This window comes from Gekko japonicus, unplaced genomic scaffold, assembly GCF_001447785.1.
Source record: "Gekko japonicus isolate JY-2015 unplaced genomic scaffold, Gekko_japonicus_V1.1 scaffold2540, whole genome shotgun sequence".
Lineage (NCBI taxonomy): Eukaryota > Metazoa > Chordata > Lepidosauria > Squamata > Gekkonidae > Gekko > Gekko japonicus.
The window spans coordinates 131,358-154,192 of record NW_015172083.1 but is presented as its reverse complement, the minus strand read 5'-3'; the positions used below and the strand labels follow the sequence as shown (position 1 = coordinate 154,192).

At 40.5% G+C, this 22,835-nt stretch overlaps 1 protein-coding gene across 3 annotated transcripts in view; it reads left to right on the top strand.

Annotated features, from left to right (window-relative positions):
- Positions 1–22,835, top strand: part of SEPT10 (septin 10) — a 47,907-nt gene that overhangs the window by 1,591 nt on the left and 23,481 nt on the right. The window contains exons 1-5 of one of the 3 annotated variants that reach the window (XM_015420894.1): positions 8,511–8,575; positions 9,296–9,364; positions 14,350–14,461; positions 16,037–16,232; positions 17,671–17,857. In XM_015420894.1, the coding sequence (XP_015276380.1) occupies positions 8,570–8,575; positions 9,296–9,364; positions 14,350–14,461; positions 16,037–16,232; positions 17,671–17,857 (570 nt within the window). In that variant the 5' untranslated portion in view covers positions 8,511–8,569. Of the gene's footprint in view, positions 1–8,510; positions 8,576–9,295; positions 9,365–14,349; positions 14,462–16,036; positions 16,233–17,670; positions 17,858–22,835 lie in introns of those variants that run through there. The other 2 variants (XM_015420893.1, XM_015420892.1) reach the window with 2 other exon arrangements.

Sequence of the window (22,835 nt, the reverse complement as noted above, 5' to 3'; positions counted from 1 at the left end):
TCTTTCCCATACCCAGACCCATACTTGAAACACCAATACTCGTCTTGAGTTTTTAACTGACTCTTAAGGTCTCTAAAGGCAGTTTCTAACTACACCAAACCAAACGAAGGAAAAGGGGGAAATAAACTCTTAAGGTCTCTAAAGGCAGTTTCTAACTACATCAAATCAAACGAAGGAAAAGTGGGAAATGAACTCAACCAACTGACTCTTAAGGTCTCTAAAGGCAGTTTCTAACTACACCAAACCAAACGAAGGAAAAGGGGAAAATGAACTCAACCCAAAACATATCTGTAATGTTGCAAGGGTCAAACTATTTAAAATATTACCAAATATGTATTATATGGTGGTGAAGATTAAACACATAAGGTCTGAACATCAGACTACATAGAACATCAACATGAGTTTTGCAGAAGCTGTAGTAATTTCACATACAAAGTAGATGATTTTACATACACAGTTGATGAATATATCAAATGACCAACAAGACCATACACATCTCGGCCTTTAGGGTCTTCCTCAGTGGTCAATAATATGTACTAATATACGCTGCATGATGTGGTTTTATTAATCCTCATCCCCAGTCTTTAAATATTCTTGAAGTGTCATGCTGTGTATGTTATAAGTACACCGAAAGTGTTGCTTCCTGAACATTTTTTCCTTCAAAAAGGAGCCTTCTTGTACCTTCAGAGAACAGCTTTGTTGTGTCATAACATTGTGGAATGTTGTGAACTAGAGCATCTCCTTTCATAAGATGTGAGTTATTGTAGCCCCATGGCTTCTTGGGAGTATTATAGCGTTTCCCCAACATTGTTCTTACAATACTAGGCTTCTGCTCTCTAGAACCTCAAGGTGTCAGCTTCTTGTTCAGACCTAGGTCTTATACCAGAAGCTAAGGTGGTACTCTTCAGATCTGACAATGCTCCTTCATACAGTAGGATTACATGCATACAGAAAATGAGATGTCAGCGAGAAAACCAGGCTAAAATACTTTTAGATGTCATTCAGGTTTTGGTGTGCAGTAGTGTTGTTTGTTTGCATTGTATGTATGGAGGAGCATTTAATCATGAGTCCCCACAGTCTGAAGGAATGCACTGAAGAAACTGTTTCCTTCCTTATCTCTTGTTTGTGAGAACTACTGTGGTTAAATGTTGAAATGATCAGCTTTATTACATATGCCAAACTTATCATTTGAACCCTTAAAATTTGCAAAAATTATGTCCAGCTTTGTGATGTCACAGTAAATGTGGTTCAGATGTAATAAGATAACATAGGCATGTGCTGAAACAGCTAGATGAGATCCACAGCACACACCAGACACTACATGGATGCCATCAGCATAAACTCAACAACATGATTAGTTGTATAAACTATTTCTCATTCACAGAAATGAGGCTTATGAAAAACATCTCATCATATGTTTTTGTGCTGTGGTTTTTTGTGTACCCCCTATTGCCAGGGCCCTTAGCTCAGTGGTAGAGCATCTGATTTGTGTGTGGAAGTTTTGGGGAAAGAGGTCATTCTCTGGGATCTGGTCAGACCAGGGAGTAGGTGATGTGAAAGGCCTCGGCTGGAGACCCTGGAGAGCTGCTTCCAGGCAGGGTAGAGACCAAAGATCTGAATCTATATAAGGCAGCTTTTTCTGTATGCATCCTGTGTTTTGCTTCTCGTGCTCAATATACAACAAGTGAGCTAAGCATAGCTGCCCTGAGCCTGTCCTGGCGGGGAGGGCGTGGTATAAATCAAATAAATAAATAAATAATAACCACTTCTAACTCTATTATCGCAATGCTCTTGCCTTAAAATAAACACACTGCTCTCCATCTGTTTGGCTTCAGGTGCCTTTTCTCTTTCTCTAATATTCTCCCTGCCGTGCAAACGGTAGAATGTTCTGAGTGTTCCCTTTTCAAGCTTTGCAGAAGTAGCGTGGATGGTGTTGCATGGGATGAGAGTGGGTTTATGGACGATTGTAAATAATGTAGATGCAGTTGGAAAAGTGTCAAGACTTCCAATTAATGCCTTTCTTGAAAGGTCTTTGTTATGTATTAAAGGAAAATTAAAGATTACAAATAATCTTTAGGATGTTAGGACAATTTCCCATATTACAGCCTTAAGTCTCTGGAGTGTTTTCCAAAAATGATTGCCTTCCCCAGACGTGGGGATGGTGTTTGGGAGGATTTCTGTGTCTTAAAAGTCTCAGCACAGGGAGTGATCACTCATGCTTTGTTCATTTTGCCAAACTTCTGTTTCCTGATCTTCAGCTTCTGTGCACTGTAAATGGAACTGCCTGAACTAGCTGAGGAGCCCTTGGGTTATCTGCATGGGCACATCAGCATGCTCAAGTGTGTACGTCTACGGCTGCAATCTGATCTACACTTACTCTCAAGAAAGTTCTGTTGAAGCCAGTGGGATTACTGGTTTAGCTAGCATGCTACTGGGCTGCCAGCCTACACAGTCAGCTGAAAACAGGATGGAATGAATCCATTCTGTAAATGTAATATAGGCATTTTAGTTAAAGTGCACTCTTGTAATCTTTTAAAATGGAATCATGACTATCAAATACGTTGGCCTGATTCAGATGTAATAAGTCAAACAGCCATGGTTTGGCTGTTGATTCCAACCTTGGGTTCATTTGCTCCAAATTACAGTTGGAAACCCATAGTTTGAAGTGCCTGTCCTGCTTTGGAGGGCAAAAACAAACCATAATCTGGTGGTTCTGATGTAACTGCGAACTGTGGTTTACCTGAGCCAGGATGTCTAGAATGAATCGGAGCAAGATAGATGAGGGGAAGTAAAGTAAAAGATAGAGCCATGAAGAATAAAAATTGAAATGAGATGATACATTATAAACGATTAACTATGGCATGCTGTCCTCTGCATGCAGAAGTCAGTTTGGTGTAGTGGTTAAGTGCGTGGACTCTAATCTGGGAGAACCAGGTTTGATTCCCCACTCCTCCACTTGCACCTGGCTGGATGACCTTGGGCAAGTTCTGATAAGAGCTGTTCTTGAAAAAAGAGCAGTTTCTGTCAAGAGCTCTCTCAGCCCCACCTACCTCACAGGGTGTCTGTTGTGGGGAGGGGAAGGGAAAGGAGTTTGTAAACCGCTCTGAGACACCTTTGGGTAGTGAAGGGTGGGATATAAATCCAATCTCTTCTCTCTGCATTTACCTGGGACTGAGTGCTGTTGAATGGAGTGGGGCTTAATTCTATGTAAAACTGCATATGAAGGGGAAGGCAGGCATGTGGGGTGAGGCACTAATTAACTTTTTCCTCTCAAACCATTTTTCAGCTGAAAATTGACACACCCAAGCTACTTTTACTTCCACTGGGGAAGACTTACGCAAGCATACCCATTATCTTTTCCCCATTGGAACAAAAAGCAGCTTGAGAAGTAAGATTTTCAGTGGGAAACCAGCATGAGGGAGAAGAGACAAGAGTCCCTTTACATTGCAGTCCCAGCTTTTGCATTCTGTGAAGCATGTACGTTTCAGTAAAGTCTGTGCCAATGTTCATAAGTGTGAAGTGTGGCAGTTTATAAATATCTGTTGATAACTGGTGGAATAATCAATAAAATTGGTTGTAACCACAGTATCGCTATTAAAAAGGAGCAATAAAAGCAGCCCAGCATAGTATCAGCAATTTTCCATTAAACCCCAAGTTGCAAAGATCTTAGGCCCTTTGTGAAATCTTAGATAAAAGTACTCGTCTCTTTTTGTTGCTTCTGGGAGCCAGTTCAAAAGAACAAGAACCAACTCTGGGTCTGGCCACTATAAACATTCCTTCTTCTTGTCAGTGGGTCAGGGGTACTTACCTCTTCCAGGATGGCTGGTGAATTTGTAGATGCCTATTCCACGGGGTCACAGTTGCAAGTAGACAATCTATTAGCAAAATACATGGCACAAGGGCTTCTGTGAAAAGTTATTTCTTGAATAAGGGTGCTATCTGTATTGAGGCTGTGGATAATTTATCTGGTACTATTTCTTATGGAGAGTTTCATCCAAACACACCCTGTGGTGGGCTGTTCAGACTACTGCTGCGGTCACCATGGAGTGGGCACTGAAGCAGCATCTTTCTTTTAAAAATTTATTTTTGCACTTGTGCAGAAGCATTTATTCACTTTCGGGCAGTGATTCACAACCCAGACCCGAATATGCACTTATGCACACATCACTAACTGAGTAAAAAAAATGGCGGCCACAGACCAGAAGCTTCAGACTTCCCAAACAGCTTGAGCACACAACAGAGCAATCAGACATCTGGATATGCATGGTGAACCCGGTAGGTTCAGTAAATACCAGACTTTATCCAGTGTCAGGAAAGTTGGGTGTGAGCATGGGGGAATGACGACTGTGGGACGGGATACAGATGTTGCTGTCTGAATTAGCATTTTAAATCTATTGGTGAGAAGCAATGGCAATGGATTAAAGTGCTCATCTGAATGCATCCGGAGTGTTGTTCTGGTGAGAAAAGCGTTCTGGGATAATTTACTAAACTGTAAGGGGACGCAATATGAACAAGGCATGCTTGTTTGTGGAATTCTGGAAGCATTTAACTTCCATATATTGTAGATTTGGATCTGATTCAATCTTGCTGGCACTCTTGAAGCCATTCCACGCATGCGATGACTCACTGATGCCAATTTGAAAAGGACAATACAATGCAAAGTTTCTAATCTAGATTTCTAAATCTAGACTCAGATTATAATGTAGTTGCAAGTAGCTTTTTATTGTACTATTAGTGTAGTGTCCATGGAGTGTATTTAAAGAACAGTCAGAGGATTGTTACAAGATATCAATGGCTTTAAAAGGGTTCAGTGGTGTTTAGAATTGTGCTTGGTTTGTCTGTGGCGAACTATTACATGTGTTTATGATATAAACAGATCAGGCTAATGATCTCTCCCCATAAATGTCATATGGAGTTTTATTTTTTATTTTTACAAAAAACAAATAATTAAAAGTGAGCCATGACAGTTGCTGTCAGGATATTGAAGGAAGATAAAAATATTATATTGTTGCAACGATACTCAGATTTTCAAGCTTGCAGGAGTCTTGATATCTCTAGTAGATGTTGAGTCACTGAGTTTCCTGATTAAAATGTGCATCTGCAAGTATCCTCTTTGGCAGAACTTCAGGAACTTGAGGAAATAAACTGCTTGGTACTTTTGATATGAATGTTGCAGCATTGTTGTAAAGTGAATAATGGTTGTATCTAGCCAATTAGCAATCTAATACCATCCTGTTGTTTGCAGATGTGTTTACAGCATTCCATTGTCTCTCTATAGCAGAAAGGATGACTCTTCTCATTTGTAGTTCTGCAGAGTTGCTAGCTGTGAGTGAGCACATTGTATTTTCTTTACTGATATAGTTAGAACACTTCAGATCTGAAAATCTTATTTATCAATAAAGTTGGTCTAAATAAAATAATTTTCTCCAATTGTAAGCAGTATTTTTCTATAGAGGCAAGACAAATGGTTGCCTTTACTGTATTTGTGTTATTAACTTAACAGTGGCATCTTAAGCAGGTCTACTCAGTGGGGCTTATTCCCAAGATCATTTCTTTTGTTGTTGTTGTTCAGTCGCACAGTTGAGTCCGACTCTTCGCAACCCCATGGACCACATCACGCCAGGCCCTCCTATCTTCTGCCATTCTCCAGAGTTTGTTTAATTTTATGTTCATTTCATTGATAACACTGTCTGACCATCTCATCCTTTGCCGTCCCTTTCTTCTTTTACCTTCAGTCTTTCCCAGCATCAGGGTCTTCTCATTTGGTGGCCAAAGTATTTGAACTTCAGTTTCATTATCTGGCCTTCCAGGGAACAGTCAGGGTTGATTTCTTTTAGGATTGACTGATTTGATCTCCTTGCAGTCCAAGGGACTCTCAAGAGTCTTCTCTAGCACCATAATTCGAAAGCATCTATTCTTCGGTGCTCTCACAGCCATACATTACTACTGGGAATACCATTGCTTTGACCATACAGACTTTTGTTGGCAGAGTGATGTCTCTACTTTTTATTCTGCTGTCTAGGTTTGCCATAGCTTTTCTCCTAAGGAACAGCCACCTTTTAATTTCATGGCTGCAGTCACCGTCTGCAGTGATCTTGGATCCCAGGAACGTGAAGTCTGTCACTGCTTCCACGACTTCCCCTTCTATTTGCCAAGGAGTGATGGGGCCGGATGCCATGATCTTAGTTTTTTTAATGTTGAGTTTCAAGCCAACTTTTATGCTCTCCTCTTTCACCCTGAGCAAGAGGCTCCTTGGTACTGCACTGTGAATGTCCCCTGGAATCAGTGATGTGGGTTTTCTGGGAAAAAACCAAACTAGAATTGGAGTTAACGTGTTTATTTTTACTTATATTTTAGTAAACCAAATTTAAAAGTTTGTTGTTATTTTTAAATCCCAATATCAGCTATTACTGCAGTTTTGATTCAGGGGGAAAAATCAAATATATATGGTTTAAAAGTTATATTCAAACAAATTGAAAGCTTTATATGGATATTATTTTAATTGGATTAATACCTGTAAAAATTTACAGGCAATATAGCATACATTTGCCTTACACTCTAAGAAACCCCAAAGATGCTGAATGCTGTTGATATACTAATTTCAGCACACCCAGTAAGCTATGCACAATGGATGCGGTTATCCTCTAGCTGTTTCACCAGAGTTCATCTGTCTTCCACGGAGGTCACTGGGGCATCTCATCACTTGTGTTACTTGTAAGTTCGGTATCAGTCTGGTGATCACAATATTCCTTTCACCTTGTAAGAGTAAACATAGAAATAAGAATTTTAGCTTTAGTTCTGAGACTTCCTCAGCCAGTCAGAGGAATTCATAACTTCATTTTTGTAAAATGTAGGTTATTATCTTTATTTGTGATTTTTATCCCTTCACCACCACAGATTACAAATCAATAAAATTTACGTGCATTCTCGCACACAATTCCTAGGGATAATCACCTGAAAAACATGAATTACAACTTTAAAAATGCAAAGGTTGCCTAATATTGTATTGGTAGAGTGACATCCATTTGTTGTATTGATCTTATGAAACTAAGGATCTTTAGAAATAGATAATTTTCTATGGAAAAATAAAACACTGAAATTTGTTCTTCAGGAAAACTACCTGACATCTCTGTGTAGAATGTGACTTTGCTCTGGAACTCTGGAATGGTGACTGTGGTTGTTAAGGCAAATAAGTGGTTATAGGCACTACCCTCTTGGACGGTCACCTTCGGATCAGCCTTGTTGTCTTTATTTTCCTGAAATAACTGTTTTTGTAAAGAAGAGAAGAAGGAGAAGAGAAGAGATTGGATTTATACCCCGCCCTTCACTTGGAGTCTCAGAGCGGCTTACAAACTCCTTTCCCTTCCCCTCCCCACAACAGACACCCTGTGAGGTGGGTGGGGCTGAGAGAACTCTGACACAAACTGCTCTTTTTCAAGGACAGCTGTGCCAGAGCTTGTGACTGACCCAAGGTCACATCAGCAGGTGCAAGTGGAGGAGTGGGGAATCAAACCCGGTTCTCCCAGATTAGAGTCCACACACTTAACCACTACACCACACTGGCTCTCCTACACCAAACTGGCTCTCCTACAACAAAGGCTTTATTCTGTTGCATTTTAGGATCTGCTTTCATATGTGACACATTTGCTTAGAAAAAGATCTGTCTGATGTCCAGAACTCTGAGGGAAGGTGACAGTGTAAACTGAGTTATGGATGGAAACCAAAGTGATTTCTATGGATGAAGGGACTGTAAAAAAAATGTATCCAGGGTTGTGGGAATACATGCAGCTTGTTTCTATAGGTATTCTGTTCACAGTGAGCCTTCAAGAGGGGAGGGAAAGGTAGCTGCTTTCAGAATGTGAATTGGACTTTAGAAGCATGTCTTGCAAGGATGGAAATAAAGCAAGTATTTTGTGGGATCAAGTAATAAAAGGTTTAGGTAAAGCAGCTTATACTGTGTAATGGACAGATAGAATACCATTTTCCGGGTATAAAGGAGAAGACTGACTTGGGAGGGTTCTTGTCGAAGGTAAAAATGGGAACTTTATGTGTGTGTGAGACTCAGTAGTGCTGCTGAACTTTTGTTCATGTGTTTGTGTACTGAGCTGGTTAACCTATCTTTAAATCTTCTAGTAATTCAATAGAACTGTTGCACAGACTTTGTGAATTAGAAATGTGCATCTCCTTATAATCCTGTCAGTTTCACACAGCAGTGTGTAGAAAAAAGATTTTTTTTTAATCAAGAAATTTCTCAATAAAATACAAGCCTGACTCTGTACTTGTTAATCTTGTTGTGCCAGGCCTCGACAAATCCTAGTCACTGTGGGCCACAGATGGCACCTCCCCCATCTGGTTCATCACTTGTACATCCATCTGGAGGCCAGCGCCCTGCCCCCTTTGTATGCTGCATGGCATGCTGAATATGCCCCAGGGAACTCCCCAGCTTCTTGCAAGGCTTTATTGTGAGATGTTTGGGTGGAGGCTGGAAATGCCTGCTGCTGTGAGTGGATCTAACACCAGGCTGGTGGTTGGTTCCCAGCCGTGTTCCAAATAGGAGGCACTCATCAAGATGAAGGTACAAACTTGGCAGCTCCTCAGGGTAGATCCCAGCTCCTAGGGGCTCTGTGAACATTTCTCTGTGCCACCACTTAGTCCCAGCAATTAGTACTATCTTGGCTCCTGGTGAAAACATTGCCTACCCGAAAGTGAGTTAGGGGCTTGGAGAGAAAAGGAGGCCATGAAGTGCACTGCCCAAGGGTATTTGGACACAGATGCTCTGGGCAGTATCATGCCACCCCCTTTAAAGCTTTAAAGGTTGCCGCTAAACTGCAGCAATAGATGGCTATCAGATCAGTTCTGCTAAAGCACCATACTAATGGTAATGCATTAACTAAGCTTCACCAGACTTATAACTGTGTAAAGAAAAAATTACATATATTTAGGAGAGGAGCTGTAACTTTAGTATAAGCAGGGCATCTTGTATTCATACCCTGGTGCTGCTCCCAATTGGGTCTCTAAGGGATCAGCTTTACTTGGTCTTTCCCTCTCCCTCCCTCCCTCCCTCCCTCTCTCTCTCTCTCTCTCTCAGAAAAATAGTCTGGCTCCTAAATTTTTTGGTTGGCTCCTCGATCTAAAGAAAGTTTGTCGGCCTAGTTTATACAAGTAGTTCCCTAAAAGAACTTACTGATACTTTTCGTAAGTATAGCCATGTGTGTTTCTCTCATCCTGTGGTTTTGATTCTACTTTTGTTCTCTTAATTTTTTCTCTTTTAATTCTTTGCTCATCTTTTTTCCAGCGGTATTCACCTGAGTTTGGAATGAGAGCACACTCGAATCCCACACCAGATAATCAAGATGCAAAGAGAGTGAGTAAAGAATCACTGTATTCTCTGTACATTATCATTCACTGTACATTATCATTCTTGGTAATATATTATTTAAAAGGTAAAGGTTTCCCTTTCTCGAAAGCTAGTTGAATCCAACTCTGGGGTGTGTGTGCTCATCTCTGTTTCCAAGCCGAAGAGCCAACGCTGTCAAAAGACTTCTTTGTGGTCATATGGCTGGCATGACTAAACCTCAAGGCACATGGAACGCTGTTACCTTTCCACCAAAGCAGTATACATTTATCTACTTGCAATTTCCTGCTTTCGAACTGCTGAACTACAGACCTCCTGGTCTGCAGCTCAGCATCTTAACCTTTAAGCCATCGCAGCCCAATATTAATATCAGAATCAGTGATGGAAAGCTGGTCAAACATGCATTTTGTGAATTTCAGTACTCTGTAGCAAGGCAGAAATTAAAACATAATTGCTCAAAATGTTAAAATCATGTAAAGTTAGATTATTCATTGTTAATGTTATGATTTGAACTAGACTGTACCGTCAATATAATCAGTAATAGGCCCTAGGCATTTCTTTTGTAGTGATTGTGATTGTATTTAGAACATAAATACGCAGAAGAATATTTGGAGGTGTATGTAAAGGTCTGTCCCGAGAACTGTTTTTTACCATTATGTTTAGATACTTTGAGAGGCAAATTTTTCAAAAACATTTGGCTTCGACCAAGAAAACCCTCTTTGGGTAGGGTCTGCAAAATAGTCTGGTGGCATACATATTAGTCTCCTGTGTATCTTCAGGCTGGAATATTTAGAAGGAAAGGAAGCACTTGGAACCCTTTGAACAGAAGGAGAAACTAATACTTTAGTCCTAAAATGTTATCTATATGTCCCAGTGATTTTGCTGGATTAGGATTTTTTTTGACAGTGGAAAGGTAGAGATATTTTTAACACACAAATATCTTTAGTTTTAAGATGGGAAAACTGTGTTGTCCAAGAGAATCTTTGAGAAAGAAAAGGTACTGGCATTTTTGCAGCCTCAGAATTAGAGCTGTTTGTTTTATAAAATTCTTTTAGATACACTCTTGAATTTTACTAGTTACTTCCTTCACTGGAAACGTCCGTTGATGGATCCGGAGCTGTTAACTCAAACAGATTTTATTGGCATTGCAAGTATTCAGGCACTCCCAAAATACATGAGAGAGACTCCTGTGGTATCGCTCAGAGAATGAGCAGTGGGAGCATCAGGAGAATTCAAGTCCCTTCATTACAATGTCACTGCTAGTTATCAACTCTAGCAGCAGGTAGTTGGGTAGAATCTCCTTGGATTGGGCACAATAGCTTATTATCTGAGATGATGCTGTGGTAGTAAAGCAAGAGGAGTTCTTGTGCTGTGACTTTAGATGAGAAGGGCATAAGTACAGTCTAGTAATGTCAAAAAGGACTTTTCTTTTGCTTGCCTATCCTTGGGGCATGGGACCTGAAAAGTATCAGTATGAGATTTTCCCATGTTACACTTGCTGAGTATAGTGGAGTAAACTTCAGGTAACTGAAATTGAAGTCCTAGTTCAGTAATTTATGTGAGTTGCTAGTTGCAATTGCTTGGAAGTGCGATTTTATATTGTCGATTATGCCATGTAGTCTGCTAACGAAATGATTTCTATGCAGGGATTTGCAGCAGTTCAGTTCGCTAATTTTATGTATGGGCTGTAGCCCCCTGGAAGCCGCCCTGAGCCTGCTTGCGGGGAGGGCGGGGTAAAAATGTTTAAAAATAAAATAAATAAATAAATAATTTTGACGTTTTCTGCCAGTTAATTTGACCTTTTAACCTGGTTGGATGCTTATCTGTGTTTCAGTGCTCATGAGTTGATAATTCAGCACAGTTTTGCACATTGTTATTTTCTGCACTGAGATGAATATATGACGGTGTCTTATATGAGTCAGGCCACTGGTCTTATCAAGGTCAGTTTTGTCTACTTTGACTAGCAGTGGCTCTCCAGGGTTTGGGATAGTCTTCATATCACGTATTAGCTAATCCTTTTAACTAGAGAAGCTGAGGCTTGGGCCTATGACTTCCACGTGTAAAATAGATGCTCTGCCACTGTCATGGCCCCTCCCTGAAGATAATCTTCATGTAGGAAGAAATATTTACTGTGTGAAGCTTGGTGAGTTTTTCCTGAGTGCTGTGGGTTCACTGGTCTTCTTTCATTCTTTCCAGTCCTGTACTAATAGAAACTCCACTTATTATGATTGCTGCAGAAAGCACAGATTTGTACTGGTGTAATCCTCAACAAACATGTTGGAGTCCACAAATCTAGTGGCTAGCAGTGATGGCCCTCTGCAGCTATCTCTGCATTAATGCCTAGCACAATTCTTTTCTCCTCTGAGGTCTTTTGAAATAGACAGTTTGGAGGGACATGTCCCAGATTTTGGAGACTGCCTCTCCCCTGGGTCCTCTCTGCATGCACAGAGGTCTTAGACAGGGGGAGTCAGCATGTCATTAACAGCAGGCATTGGGGGAAGGGAGAGCAATTAATGGAATAGCTCCTGCTATTTCTGCAGTTTAGCACCAAGTTACAGAAAAGACCCTGCTATTCCTCCATCTTTTCTCCATGAACAGGGAACCTGGGATAGGAGTCTGGTGTCACTGTGCTGAACTTCAGTGAAGGCAGAAGCAGTGCAAGTAATTTGTGTTGTTACTACTTCTCCAAAGTCCAGTACATAGTGGGATCATCCCTCAAGGGCATACCATAAATTCAGGGTAGGGGAATAGTTGGTGATCTGAAATCTAGCTTAAAATTTGTGGGGCCCTTTAAACATTTAATGTGCGGGCATAGCACATAGCTGTCCATGCATATTTCAGTACCAGCATGCATACATGTGTGAAAGGTAGTGTTTCTTGGTGGTGTGTACTTGTCTGTGATAGCCACATGTTAAGTGTTTGCTGTGAAATGTGTTTTCTTCTGTCATGTCCAGTCATTTTCTTGTGGAGATTACTACTGTTTTCCTTAGCAGTAGCAGGCATAATATATGGAACAGTTCCCAGCTGATGTATAGGACAGGGATTCCTGAATTCTTCGATTCTCTTTTCCTTGTGGCCACATTCCAAAGGGTTGTATGGCTGTACTCAGATGTCACAAACCAGCCAACCATGATTCATGAAAAGAACAAGCCAAACAGCCCTCAGGCTCGTGTGCTGCTTCCCTCACATGCTACACTGAGGCCCCGGTCACACGAGCAGGAAACCGCGGGGGGGAAGCGTGGCAGTGTGCCCCGGGGCAAACTAAGGCGCCGTTACCTGACCAGACCTCCCGTGGAGGTACCGTGGAGATCCCGTGGGAAGGGAGAGGTGTCGATCGCAGCACAATCCCGCGCGCAAAAACGAAGCGCGCGGTTCGGCAAACTGGATAGTTTTTTTTCCTGTACAGCACGACTGTGCATGCTCGGTAGGGTGCTTTTGCGCATCCACGAAGACCTGGGGGAAAAAACGTTTTCGCGAGGACGGGAACATGGGCGGGCGCCGGATGCCTCCGGAAACGCGATCCGACGCCTGCCCTTGCCCCGCGGCTTCCGGATACTAGTACCTCCGAGGTACTAGTATTTTGCTGCGCGGTTTCAGCGGGAAGCCTCGTTTGAGCCCCGGGTGTGCTACGCTTCCCAGATGTGCTGGTGGGATCGCGTCCGGAAACTCCGCATGTCTTCCGTCTGACTAGGGTGGCTAATGTTCCGTGTGACCGCAGCCTCAGATTAAGTATTTCCTAGTTTAGGAATCCTTCAGTCTAACAGCAACTTGTTGTGATGTCCAGATAGAGGACCACCATGTGGCTGGAGGGCATGTTTTCCAGCAGTTCAGCATTGCTGAAGCTCAGCAGTTGCTTATCTTTTCAGTGCTTGGATGGGAAACCTCCAAGGAACCCTATAATATGGACTTGAGCTCTAACTGTGGAAAGACAGTGGTTAAGTACATATAATAAATGTTAACAAATCACAGTTTGTTTCTTGTTTGCAAACGTCTTTGAACCATGTTTTAAAATCACAGCTTGTTGGCAAAGAAGCACAAACAATGGTTTGTTGCCAAATCCAGATATTGCAACAAATTAAATTGAAGACCTCATAAACAAGGAAGTTTAACCTTGTTGTGATGTATAAGGTAGAAGAAAGGAGAGCATGTAGGCATGATGAGCCCAAGAATTTCTGGCTTGTTCTCATGTAAACAAATAGTGATTTGTTTGTGACATCTGAATGCAGTCTATGTTATGAGGAAGAGGGAAGAGCCTGAGTGACAAAGAGACAGAAAAAGAGTGTATAAGATTAGAGAGGGAGAAAGGTCTGGAAAAAGGAAGTATCCTGAAGGTGAGGATCCTGAAGGGGTAGAAAAATAAAGGGGATTTAGCAAAAAAATGGGGTCTGAAGGATGGAAAAATGAAGGGCAGGAAGCTGCAGTGGTGTATACCAATCTAATAAGCCTGCCTGTAAGCATCTAAGGTACCTACACCATGGTATAAGTTGTCCTTGGGTAATTAGTGCTGGAACCATGACCTGGATAGCCCAGATTAGCCCGATCTCAGAAGCTAAGCAGAGTTGGCTAGTATTTGGATGGGAGATCTCCAAGGAACATCAAGGTCATGATGCAGAGACAGGCAATAGCAAACCACCTTGTCTCTTGCCTTGAAAATCCTATGGGCTCGCCATAAGTCAGCTGTGATATGATGGCACTTTCCACCACCAATTAGTCTTGGAACTCAGCAAGTTGAAAATACCTGCTGTGTTGGAAGAAGCCTAAATGCTTTGACCTCATAATTCTGAGTAAGTGTGGATGCTTTCTTCATCATCTGGGTAGATTATCTGTCCACAGTGAATTTTGTTTAGATGAAACAAATTAATCCAAATACAAGCTGTTAAAATGTTGGGCGTTCTCTTGCCTAGACTTGGCACTGACTCTGCTAGTGACTTTTTTTTTTGTCAGTCTTACAGCCCTGTATTCCTATACCATTTCCCCTTATTCCTTTTCTGCAGCAGAATTGTCGTACCTTATCCTTATCTGGTCATGTTGGTTTTGATAGTTTACCAGATCAATTGGTTAACAAATCAATCCATCAGGGTTTCTGCTTCAATATTCTCTGTATCGGTGAGTAACCTTTCCATGGTTGTAGCAATGTGAGTTATAAAACAAATTGTCTTGTTATAAAGTTTATAGTGGTGATACATGATAAAGTTATTACCACCTTCTGTTAGATATTGACTGCAAGATAGTCAAGTGACATCGTAATTTATAATTATTTCACGCTGTCTGCACAATCAGTTTTTGATTACCTTTTTATTGGTTACTGCTACATTATGGTTAGCAGCAAATGAGTGATAATCTATCATATTCCTCATTTATTCATATGGTTTCCAGCCTTGTTTGAAATATGTGGATGTACATCATGTATTTTAACATGAAGTACTTTATGATTATCATGTTTAATTTAATTAATGGAGATGTTGGTCCATTTCTTTTTATACAAAGCTTCTACTTTGGGTAGAATGCTTGTCAGGGCTAAGTGAAGTCAGAAAAATATACACAAGAGTTCTTTAAAAAAATTCATTTTTTTTGGCCCAGAATAATGTGATTTTAGGAATCTTACTGTATTCCCTCATGTGTAATCTAACCACAAAAAAGTAGAGGGAGTGGGGTGGGGCATGGCTGATATGGTTTAGGGCCAGGATGAAAGAGGGGAGGGATTTGTATGAACCCAGACTGCTTTAAGGCCCAGTAGGGAGAAAAATCAAGTATCGGTATTGTGCAGTATTACAGCTCCAATCCATAGCTGCTTCCCTAGACTTCTGCAGATAAATAATACATTAGGAGTCTCATCATGGATTCCCAGTTCCACATGACATTAGGTTTTATATGACGCAGTTGGTAGCCCTGTGTTTGAGAATGTATCGTGTAGGTGGCTCTAACTGTGGCCATAAATTTAGGTTGTCTTTCTAAGCAGCCAGTATCCATGCAGATACAATGCTTAGTTGAGGCTGAAGGGAGTTAAACCAGAACTTCAAGGAAACATTCAAGCCTTAGAGATTTGCAGAAGATGCCAATCAGATGCCCCATCAGATGTGCCAATCATACTGTGCCCACTCACCAAGTGGCCTTCAGGACCAGAGCTGAGCAATACCAGCTTTATCCCATCCCTTATTTATTTAGGAAATTTAACATTCTGAATACAAGAAATAGCCGGTGGAGCTATTTTGTTGTGATAAGCTGTTCCCAAGATCTATGTGATGTGAAAAAAGGAGAAACTTTCTAGCAGAGTTGGTTTCTTCTAGAGTAGAATTGTTTTACAGTGGGTTCATAACTTGTTCTTGATGTTGACCAATCTGCTGTGAATCACTGAAGGTTGGCTGCTTTTCCCATGTAGTGAGGAGAATAGGGCTGAAGTGAAACTGAAGGGGAAAGAGAAGTAGAAGTATAAATTTGGGTGTTTGCGTGTGTGCAGACTGATACATGAACTTATGGGCAGCTCTGAGGTTCAGAAGAGTCATGGTTAATAAGGGAAAAGGGAGAAATATGAGCTACTGGCAGCTGTAGTTTGGCCCTAAGTTACAGTAAATGATGCATTATTTTCTAACGGGAGAAATACAGTCATTTTCGTTAGGATAGAGTGCAGTTTGCATGATTATTTTGTGATGTAAATCCACATTTTAATTTCTGTAATTTTAGGTGAGACAGGACTTGGAAAATCAACCTTGATTGATAGTTTGTTTAATACAAGTTTTGATGACCGCATGTCAACACACTTTCAGCCGAACGTAAGACTTAAAGCTCAGACATATGAGCTTCAGGAAAGCAATGTTCGGTTGAAGTTGACCATTATAAGAACAATTGGATTTGGTGACCAGATAAACAAAGATGATAGGTTAGTATCTCCTTGCTCAGATAATTGCATCTGAAATTACACAGTGAAATGCCGTCAAAGTTCTGACATTTTATGTCTTGTAGTGATATTGATACGGATATTGATGTTCAGTTTTTGTAGAGATACCTGTAAACCAGAGTGAGAGTGTGTTTCTTGTTGTGCAGCAGGTTCTACTTTTTCTCACCTTTGCTCCTGTACAAACATGTATCCCTGACTTCAAAGTGACTGAAAAATGGAGGAAAGGCAACAGGCAGGCAGCTTTGTTTTAGGTATTTTTTCCCCTTTCCAAAGTACACATGAAGTTGCCTTATATTGATCCATCAAAGTCAGTATTGTCTAAGTGAACAGGCAGCACCTCTCCAAGGTCTTAGATGTTTTTCACATCACCTACTACCTGATCCTTTCAGCTAGAGATGCCAGTATGCCACCTGCAGTATGCCACTGATGCTTGGACCTTCTCCATCCCTCTCAAGTATCTGCCTGGTTAATCTGATTAAGTGCACTGGACACTTTTTCCCCAAGTTCTTTAAGGCAGCTTCTTGACTGATTAAAAAAAGCCAGCCAGTTGGTACACAACATGGCTTGGAAAAGGGAGGCAGTTCCTTTGTGGCTGATACAAGGGCCACCCAGGCAGCTGTGTTCCAACCTGGCTTCCTTTCTCAAAGGAAGTTCTTCAAGCCTAATTCTCAGCATTTAGACTTTTTATATGCTGCAGCTACAGTGAGAAAGCTTCCACAGTGGACCCACTGCTGAATTAATGCTCATCTGTTTGCAGCCTTCATTAACAATTATACAAGCTGTGTTAGGTTTTCCATTGTTTGTTTCTTATTAAGATTGGTCATATTTGTTGATCTGTATGCTCATTATATTAGTCAATTTTTTGTTTTGCTCTATGAAACTCCCGCCAGTACCTGAAAAAGAGCCCCGCCAAGCTTGCTCAAAGGCTTGCACGTGCTCAGTGAAATTTCTGAGTGTTTTCATTGAATCCACATGCCCTATCGGAATCTGAGTTTGAAATATCCCTCATTTAAAGGAGTTGGTCATGGGACAGTTGGCCGTTTGAAGAAAAAAACTTGTTTGTGGGGCCAGAACAATTTTTTTGAATTCTGGCCATTTTCTTGGAAGTAATTAACTTCCAAACAATTAGCCCAATCCCATGAAAGTTAATGATGCCTAGTTACTACTATGAACGAAGCTAAAGCACCCTTTGAACTCATAAGTGCGAATCCCTATGAAAACGTTAAACTTGTGATAACAATATTCTAATCAAGCAGGTCATTGGTACACTTTATAGTTTTTTGATTGAGTGATAATAATTCCTTAAAAATAAGATTGATCTTATCCTATTGTTATTTTCTGACCATCTGGTAGCTTGTGTATAACAGTTAATGTGAATGAAACCCTTTACCTGCTTTAATGCTATCTTTTCTCCTCCCAGCTATCAGCCGATAGTGGATTATATAGATGCACAGTTTGAAGCCTATCTCCAGGAAGAGCTGAAAATTAAACGCTCCTTATATAATTACCACGACACTCGCATCCATGTGTGCCTTTACTGCATTTCTCCCACAGGGCATTCACTTAAAACTCTGGATTTATTAACCATGAAAAATCTTGATAGCAAGGTAAGATTTTTAATGACTTTTATCATGTACGGACTAGTAAATTCCATTTCATTGTATCTGAGGAAGTTCATACCTTGAATAAAACTTTGTTCATCTTAAAGGTGCCATTGGATTCAAACTTTGTTCTGCTACTTCAGACCAACATGGCTACCCACCTGGATTTAGCAAAACTAGTTGAACTTCACTGTTACAGCTTTGTCTCTTACTCTTCACACAGGATCTTTTAAAAGATAGTAGCATCAGCATGACATTTTACCTACAATTAGTAGTTTTGTGATGTATCGTGTTACTGGTAAGACTGAAAGAAAGTTTCAGTAAAAATGAACATTGCAGATCATAAAGGTGAAGTTGAGTAAGCTGTCCTTTATCCAAAGTTTTTTTAAATGCAGTTGGTCACTTTGAATCTGTTATTATGAACAGAGCTGTATAATTGGGTGATTTATTTATTTACATTGTTTATACTCTGCCTTTTGCACTGGGACTCAAGGCAGATTACATAGTGTAAGTCAAATACGATCAACAGGTTGGGACATCCAGTGAACAGTGCAATGGGGTTTGAACTAGAGATCTTGATCAGACTTGCAGCTCTAAAAAAATGTAGAAAGTGCTGATCAATGATGGTGTTCAGTCCGTAACTGGATTCAGTCCAATACAGCAGAGATTAAAAGCGTAACAAGGCTCTTTATAGATTGTTGAGGTTGGTTAGGATCTGGTTGGATTAAAGCTGGAACATTTTTAGGTTCTAATGGGTAATTGTGGTATGGTTCTATTTGTAATTGTACAGTGGAACATCAATTTCTTTATGTTATTTGTATAATGTTACATTTCTTTTTGTGGTTTCATTGTTTTGAATTGTTTAATAAAATTTTAAAAGTTAGAGAAATAGCAAAAAAGATAATAATTACATCTGGTATGGAGAAAGACTAGCTTTTCCTTCAGTGCCTTCACAATCACAGTACCAATAATCTAGGAATATTTATATCCTAGATGTATGTCTGCCTTTTAAGGATATGTCCTCCTCATACTAATACTTCACTACAGACACATAGGTAATCTGAAAGTCATATCTCTGGCTGCAGTCTTAAGCACACTTACTAGCAGGGGTCTTGTTGTAGAAAAAGAGCTGCCGGAGCTCATTAGCATAACTCATTAGCATAACTTATTTGCATATGCCACGCCCCCTGACATCACCGGAAGTGACAGAAGGCCACACACCCTGACATCACGCTTACTAGAGAGTAAGTCCCATTAAACTAATTGAGACTTCCTTCTGAGTATACATGCTTAGGAATGTATGGCAGGTCAAATAAAAATGTTTTCTTAAATTGTATAAATTATCAAAATAGCTGTGAACAACTATATAAACTGCCTTTCGACATGCTAGTGAGCTGATAGCATCCCCCATACCAGATGTTGCAAAGATGCACTGTAGTGAAAGACAATGACAATCATTCATTATTTATACTGTCCAGTTTGTGTGGTAGCTTAATACAATTGCACTTCATATTCAGTGAGGCAGCTGTAAGAAAAGAAATGGAACTAGCTGGTACCAACGAACTGCATATCTGTGACCTAAACAACGTGTTGCTTACTGGCAATGCCAGCTGTTGGCAAAGTCTACTGTTAACTGTTTGCTTTTAAGTATGTGACCTTTATAATCAGATAAAATTAAAACAGTTTTAATGGCTTTCGGAATTTAAATTAATTTCTCAGAGTTTCTGCTTCAGACAAGAGATCTTTTGTTATTTGATTACATTTCTAAAGATTTACAATCTCTCTGTGTGGTGGGAGGCTGCATCAATACAGCCTAATGAAAAATGGATTAATTTAAGGGGGCTACATTCGACAGAATGTATGACTTGCTGTCTTGTTGTGTATTCTAAGTGAAGCCCTGTTGTGGGTTGTCATATTATCTGATCCACATTTGAGGTTATGACTGCCAATGAGACCCAATGGGTGTGTTGAACTCTTTTTTTTTTTTTGCAGCCTATGGCAGGTAGACCTCTGTTAGCACATGGGGTGCTTTATATGCCATTGCTAACCATGAGACAGCCCTGCTCCTGTGCATGCGCATATATATATATACACACACACACATAGATATAGATATATATAGATATAGATATAGATAGATATAGATGGATAGATAGATATAGATAGATATAGATTGATAGATATAGATAGATATAGATGGATGGATAGATGGAGAGATAGAGATAGAGATAGATAGATAGATATAGAGTGTGTGTGTGTGTGTGTGTGTGTGTGTGTGGCCCTTCACAGATCTCTCTGTTGACCTATGTCTACTTCCAGCTTAGATCCAGGTGGGGCAGCCGTGTTGGTCTGAAGCAGCAGAACAAAGTTTGGTCCAGTGGCACCTTTAAGACCAACAGAGTTTTATTCAAGGTTCGAGATTCTGTGTGCATGTACAGTGGACTCAAACATTGTTCGACTACTTCCAGCGTATTTATTTATTTTTGATTTCTAATGGTTTACTAAATGTTGTAGCTGTTCTGGGCAGAGCTGTAGCATTTACTTCAGCATTTTTTTCTGCTGTCATCTCATAGTACGAGATGTCCAATGCTAATTAAAGTAACTGCATATCATACTTTTAAGATCAAATATCATTAACTAAAGCAAGTACTCCTTAGAGGGAGTGAAAATTTAATTTTAAGGACAGAGTTGCATGTGTTTTAAAATAATAAATCATAGTGCTCCAGCTAGTTCTATGTAAAGCGATGAATTTTCTAAAGCTGCACTTTTATTACCATTAATTAATGATCCTAAATATATGTAATTACAACTCTAGGGCAATAATCTGAGCAAGATTAACCCCTAATTTGTTTGCCAGTCATTTTTGCCCCAGACCTGTTTGGATTCAGCCTTTTTGACTGTTCACTGTAGCGTAGTTCTCACTGAGACAAGAAACCTGCGTCAGACTGCAGCTGAAAGCTCACATCCAAGGTTATAATTGCTTATATGATGCTGACTCTCCCAAAATTCCCAGTACATAAAAATTTGGCATGTCAGTGAAAATGCTTGGCTAAAACTCTTCCTACCGACATCTCATTTTTCTGTGTGCAAAGATTTGTTGTTGTATGGAGGAGTCCTTATTAGCACAAGCCCCTAGCTGCAGCCAGGTGGTACAGCCCCATCTCTGGTTTATTGTCTCATTGAGGGTTATGCGATATTGAACCAGTTAGAAGTTAACTCCAGAAATGTACTGTTTGTTTGTTGTTTGTTTATTGGATTTGTATCCTGCCCTCCCCGCATAGCAGGCTCAGAGCAGGTTCCATTACACACGATAACCAATATACAATATGCAAATACTTAAAAACAATTAAAACTTTCAATAAAATACCTGCTGTATTTTGCTTTGTTTGCACATTATACATGTCTGGCTTCAGTTACTGCACTGTTCTTGGGGCTCTCACCCATTTAAGCAATAAATTGCCTGGTTGGTTTTTCCCCCCAAAACCCACAAAAAACAATAAGATACAACAACATTCCTATGGTACAGATCATGGTCAAAGCCTCGTAAAGGTAAAGATTCCCTTGCTCGAAAGCCAGTCGAATCCGACTCTCCGTTTCAAAGCCGAAGAGCCAGCACTGTCCAAAGACGTTTCCGTGGTCATGTGGCCGGCATGACTAAACACCCAAGGCGCACGGAACGCTGTTACCTTCCCACGGAAGTGGTACCTATTTATCTACTTGCAATTTCTTGCTTTCGAACTGCTAGGTTGGCAGGAGCTGAAACTAGAGACGGGAGCTCACTCCGTCATGCGGCACCCGGGTCTCGAACTGCTGAACTACTGACCTTCCACAGCCTGCAGTTCAGCGTCTTAACCACTTGAGCCACCGCAGCTCCTCAAAGCCTCATAGATGCAGTTTATTTTGAGTTTTGGGTTCTTAGATGATAATATAGATCTGACCCACTGAGGAGAGGCCCAATAGAGAGGGGAGGGCCACCCACTGCCCTTACTAAAAGCCTAGTGGAAAAGCTCCATCTTGCAGGCCCTGCGGAACTGTAAAAGGTCCTGCAGGGCCCTGATCTCATATAGAGCTCATTCCACTAGGTAGGGGCCAGGGCTGAGAAGGCCCTGGCCCTAGTCAAGGCAAGACGGACGTGCCTGGGGATGGGGACCACCAGAAGATGTTGGTTGGCAGATCATAAAGCCCTTCAGTGATCATATACCCTGTTTCCCCGAAAATAAGACCTACCCCAAAAATAAGCCCTAGCAGGATTTCTATGCATTTGTGGTATAAGCCCTAGTGTGTCTTTAGGAAAAATAAATATAAGACAGTGTCTTATTTTCGGGGAAACACGGTAGGCTCTAGCAAGATCTAATAGGTAACCAGTAGCACAGTAAATACATCTGTTTTATGGAGTTATGTCTTGATGTGTTGAGATGCGCAGTTTAATTTTCTGCTGTAGATAAGCCACACTATAAATAACCTTGTAACCTTATGTATGGCAGTTTTAATCAGTATTTAATCACTGAGAGCAAGCTAATACTATTGTAGAGAAATAAGTGTTTACTTAAACCTATGGAATAATTAATGAGAGAGACAGAGCAATGGTGCCTTCCTTTTGTGACAGGCTGCCTTTAAGTCTCAGACAAATCTGTGTTCTAAAAAAAGTACAAATTATTTTAATCAGTGTACAATTTTGTATTAAAAATAGTAGGTGAAATTGAAAGCAGTAGCTCATTTGACAAACCACATAGGTTTTGATAATTTGTTGTGTTTTTGCTACTGTTAAAAAAAATCACACGAGAACCTGTTTTATTAGTCCAGATTGCAACAAAATGCTTAGTGAGCGGAAAAGCAGGGAGAGGTCATGGCTGGAGGATTAGGATGGCATGGCCCCTTCCAGTCCCTCCCTCACCTCCACCCATTCACACGATGCCAACCAACCTCCATAACTTGAATTTCTCATGTGGCATAACTAGAGACATTCCTATGTAAAAGATATGGT